A 5,188-nucleotide genomic window follows, 5' to 3' on the forward strand; every position below is an offset into this window, starting at 1 on the left:
CCAGTTCACTTCTACGGGGAATAGGAAATGGCCTAGGGCGGAGGGGAGAAGGCGTGCGCGTTGGAGGACAAGAGAACAAACGGTTCCCGGAAACGCGTGGTCGTTCCCAGTTTCGCCCGGCGAGCCCTTTATTATCGAAAGAGACTGCAAACCCAGTAACAGGATAGGAGACCTTGCAGGGGGAAAAGAGGAATAACGCCCAAGGCGATCAGATCTTCACCCCACCTCAATAGTCCCCAAACAGGTGCACGCCCAGAACCCCTTTAACCTCAGTCATAAATCTATTAACATATAACTAAGGCCATTGTCCTTAACCTTCCTAAAATTCTGCATAACCCAAAATGCACTGAGAATGAGCATTTCCACACACAACCCGAGGACACTCACTTTTAAAATATCAGTAGCCCGTGGGGTATGGAAGAGTTGCAGGACAGAAGCGCAACAAGTTCGGGAAGCAGAAATTGCTGCACGAATTTTTCTCTGCCCAAGTTTCTCGCGGCGCGCAAGCGCGGCTCTATATGGGGCAGGGAGAGCTTAAAAAGCATCCACGCCCGGGAACCACAAGCTCAAGAAGAGTGCCAGGACGCAGATCCGCTAGCTCTTGGCGAGAACTGGGACCGGAGAGGATGGAAGCGCCGTCCAAGAAGGAGGGAGTCACTTAGGTATTTGAATTAGAGACGAGCTGTGAGGGGTAGGATGTGAGCGGAAGGTTAGTGAGGAAAAGCCCGCGAGTCTGTCCTGGCACTGAACCTTTTAAGGATCAGGTTGTGATTCTGCCTGAATCCCTGCGGAGCAGAAGGCCCCAGACACCTGGTCCCTTACCGCTGCCAGCTGAATTGCTTAAGGAAGGGCAAAGAGTCCCGGTGGGGAGACCACGAAACCCGGAAACAGATCTGGGGGCAGATGGCTAAGAAATGAGAGAGAAGGGGTTGTGCGTTTGCGGCGGAGAAAAACCTTCCCCCATCGAATTAGAGAGCCGAAAGCCCAAGTTCAGAGAGACGGCCACGCTGTGGGGGGATCCCCGCAGCTGAAGACGTGGGGCGCGGGAATGAACCAACCCAGGCGCTCACTCGCTCGCGGCAATTTACAGGGCTGGGGCGGGGAGGGGCGTGAGGTCCAGTCCCGGGCCGCGCTGGCTCCGCACCCGCTGAGGGGTTGACAGGTGGGTTTTGTTGGTCTTCCAGGAGCTGATCTCCACCGCCCGCTGCAAGATCGGAGTCCCAGCCTTCCGGTTCGCGAGAAAAGAGCGTCTGGCGGGGCCGTGTCCTCTCCCGCCTCCCCTTCCCAGCTAGACGATTCAGAGCACTTGCGGCCCGGAATTGAGCTCCCCCTCGTCCCCAATGTCCACCTCGTCCTCTGGCTCGGTCAGCACGAAAGGGCCGGCGGGCAGGCTCAGCCGAGCGTCGGCGGCTGCAGCTTCTGGACCATGGGGACTACCCTCAGGGCTCTCAGGCCCGTCTGGAGCTTTGGGCTCGTCTTGACTTTTCCTCAGCTGCTTTTTATGCTTCATCCGCCGATTCTGGAACCACGTTTTCACCTGATTTCGGAGCGACAGAAACAAAATCGTGTCATTCTTCCAAACCCATACTAATCTGAGCGACTGCTGGGGGTTTAGGAAAACGGACAGCAATCCATTGACGAATTACCAAGAACTGTGGCCGCCTCACTAGGGTTAACTACTAAATAAAGTGCTCACAAATTATGGTTTTAGGTTGAATGAGAATCAAACATCCTATGGCTCCCAGAACTTATTGTCCGAAAATAATGATGAGGATTAAAATGTTGTGGTTAGTGATTATCAATACTGTTATTAATCAGAATTACTAATAGTAAGTGCTGTGTAGACGATTCTCTTTTAAATTCAATTTGTGTTCCTTTGATTGAGATATCTAAATACCTGGTCCAGCACAACACCTGGACAGAAAGATGAGAACTGAACTTGCTAGTTTTCATCGGAAAGAAATCATACCCAGACCTGACAGATCTAATGATTTCACAGCAAGTTCCATTTCCGGATGCATATGAGAGAGGAGGACTAGAGGAAAGAGTTTGGGGCCTGCAGGTGAAAATCCCCTGGAGCTAAATGAAAACAATTATTCCACCCAGGACGAGGGAATAGAAAGAAAGGGCTTAAACTACAGTGTGTGTTGGGGCTTGGGTGGGGCTGCGTGTGAAGACTGGCTGCTGCGATACAGATAGAAATAAGAAGGGGGGGGGGGAATCTCCTTGTATGAGTTTCTCCAGACAAGAAACTACCTAGTTTATCACCCGAGGAGATTTTTCTTCACGTAGAGACGCACTGGAGTAACTTTGTTTCGGAAAGTCTAGAGTGAAGTTGGGGTATCTGTGCTTTTAGTAATGATCTTGGAAAAATGAAAGCCTAGAAAAATGGGGAACGGGCTCATTATCACTCGAAGAGTTCCTCAATGGGTCCTGAAGAGTTAAGAGTTAAGGGGAGAGAGTAGTGAAGCAGAGATCAAGGACTCCCCTTCCTCCGGCCCACCTGCGTCTCCGATAGGCTGAGGGCGGTGGCCAGTTCCACCCGCTCTGGCGTGGACAGGTAGCGCTGGATCTCGAACCTCTTCTCCAAACCCGAGAGCTGTGAGTCAGAAAAAACTGTACGAGCTTTGCGGCGGCGGCAGTGTTTCCCAGGCAGCTCGGCGTGCTGGGGGTGCGGGAACAGCGCGGGAACTGGCACCCCTGCAGAGAGAAGAACAGCCAGGTAGCCAAGACCAGATCACGGGGAAGCAACCTCCGTTCTCCTCCACTCCCCACCTCTAGTGTCCAGCGCTTCCCTTGGCCTCTGGCCTCCACCAGTCCAGTCTCCTGCTTGTCCCAAAGCTCCTGGCGCCCTCTTCACAAGAATTCAAGGTGGGGGTGGGAGTGGGGAAGTACAAAATAGCGCTTAGAGATCTTTTTCTAAAAGGCCATCTAGAAATACAAATAATAAACAGCAACTAAAATGGAAAATAAAACTACAAAACCGATCTGGAAATCTTTTTTAAATGTCTCTTTGAAGTGAGACTTCTGTCGGGTCTATCTGCACCTAGTGGTCGGTTGCACCTGAAAAAGTTTTCTTGAAAACATCAGATGGTTCTGAGAGATGTCCACTTGTACCCACCCAAATCACTGATGACACTTAGTGCTGTGTAAAGAAGCTAGTATGAAGAGGAAAGGTATGATTTTGCCTCCTGAATTCAGTAAATTAAAAAAAAAAAATCTCTTTCCCAAGTGCCCCCACCCTCCTGCAACCAAAGAGAGGAAAACTCTTATCCAGAGAAGCTCAGAAACCCTCCTTTCACATTTCCTTGTCAGTTTCCTGGTTGCAACCGTCCTCTCTAATCTGGTCCTTGTTCTTTCTTTCTGACTCCAAAGTAAGCAAAGGGGAAGGACAGAGCACTTTTCCTTGCTCGCTCAGGGGAGACTTCTCCTGTCTTTTCTGACCCTCCCAGGCCTTACAGTTCGAGAAATGAACCAAGCAGACAGAAGCTGCTGCAGACACCAAATAGCTGCCAATCCAGAAGGGGTGGAGGAACTAACACACAAAGCAAACAGGTCCAGTACCACAGGCATTGGCCATTGCTACATGGGGGCAACAACAGCATAGCTGAGAGGAGACTGTTGCCACTCAGATGGCGAAACAAATAGAGGATGTGGACCTCAAGATGAATTTTAGATTCTTCTCTCCAATACAGTGTCTGAGATTCAGCTTCACACTTTTCCCTTTTGTCCTGGATACTAGTGCCCACATTTCACAGATTGTCTCCTGTCTTTTCCCAGCTCTTGCCCTGACTAGGTTGTTTCCACTGCTGTACTCAGCATCTGGACTAAACAAATTATTCTGGCTGGAATGAAAATTCTAGAGAAGAAAACCTTGGATGTGTCCTTTCAGAGAAAGACAGGGTGCAGCGGTAGATATTTCCCCAAATCTTCTTGTGCCAACCACATTTTGCTAATCCCTACCCTTACCAAGTTGCAGAAATCAAAATACTTCAGCACCCGGCTCCAACGACTCTGGCATCTGAGGCAGGGGAGGACTGCCTAGCTTAAGATCCTAAATTAAATGCTAAAACATTAAGAGTGAAGAGAGTTAAGGAAATTCATGTCTCTTCCTTTGTTTCTTATCCTTTCTGCCCTTATTCTGGACAGTGCAATGCCTTTTCCCTCAGACTATCCCAACCCTCATTCACTTCTATACCCTCTGCAGGGTCTGCCAGTGTTCCGCGCCTGGAAGAAGAAAGCTGGCCAAGTGGAAAGTTTCCGGCTTCGGAGCTGGAAAGTTGAGTTTAGTTCCATGGGAGGGGACTGACAAGGGTCTCCTGGAGTCAGGAGAGGTGAAGAATTGGAATAGAGACATGGGCCAAAGTAGCCAGGAAGATCACCAGTGGAACTGAGCACTGCCCTCCAGTAATACGTCAAACTCATTCACCTCTAGCTGCCTCTTGGCCAGATGTATCTCCATTTTAAAAAGTGCAGAGAGACCACAAATTATCCCCATGGGTTGGTATGCTTCAAGGGAGCTCTGCGTGCTCTCAGCCAAGTCCCCAACCCTCTATTGTTACTGATCTGGGAGGTAGGGGGGTGGACCAAGCCAGGCCAACCCAGAGCTGGCCTTTGCTTAGCTCTATCACAGGCTTAGGGACTGTGCTAGAAGGCCTGCTCTCTTGCTCCCCGCACATTAAGGCCCCTGCTACTTACCCGAGGTGGTAAGGAAATAAGGATGGTGGTGGTCTCCCTTATGCAGAGGGTGATGGGCGTGAGGAGCCAGGAGGGTAGGTGTGGGCATGAGGGGGTAGCCATAGTCTAGTAGAGGCACCCGGGAAGCCAAAGAGCTGGCAAAATGGTCAGGGGCCACCTCCCTCAGCGGCTTGGGCTTGTGCAGCAGGATGTCCTCTATGAAGAAGGATGTGGGCCTCTGAGAAGACGCCGGGTGTAGAGGAGAGGTGAAGTTGAGATTCATCTTGAGCGCGGAGCGCCTGCCACAGGGCGAAGGCCGGGAATAAAGTGTGTGAAGCAGGCAGCGTCTCAGCAAGCCTGGTGGAGATCCGACAACCCTTCTCCGAGACTCAGATCTCCACTGCTCTCTCCTCGGCCTGGACTATCCCGGGCACTGGAAAGGCGAGAACACAAGATCCTGGGTAGGTTGGGTCTATGTGCTGGAGAATTGGCAGCTTCGAGAGGGGAGCCG

At 51.0% G+C, this 5,188-nt stretch overlaps 1 protein-coding gene across 1 annotated transcript; it reads right to left on the minus strand.

Annotated features, from left to right (window-relative positions):
* Positions 1 to 1,297: 1,297 nt before the first annotated feature.
* Positions 1,298 to 4,960, minus strand: Bsx (brain specific homeobox). Its single transcript, XM_026402680.2, has 3 exons — positions 4,699 to 4,960; positions 2,504 to 2,700; positions 1,298 to 1,537 (listed from the first exon to the last, which is right to left on the minus strand). The coding sequence occupies exons 1-3, from the start codon at positions 4,958 to 4,960 to the stop codon at positions 1,298 to 1,300; spliced, it is 699 nt and encodes a 232-aa protein (XP_026258465.1).
* Between the last annotated feature and the right edge of the window lie 228 nt (positions 4,961 to 5,188).

Source organism: Urocitellus parryii, chromosome 4 (genome assembly GCF_045843805.1).
Source record: "Urocitellus parryii isolate mUroPar1 chromosome 4, mUroPar1.hap1, whole genome shotgun sequence".
Taxonomy (NCBI): Eukaryota; Metazoa; Chordata; class Mammalia; order Rodentia; family Sciuridae; genus Urocitellus; species Urocitellus parryii.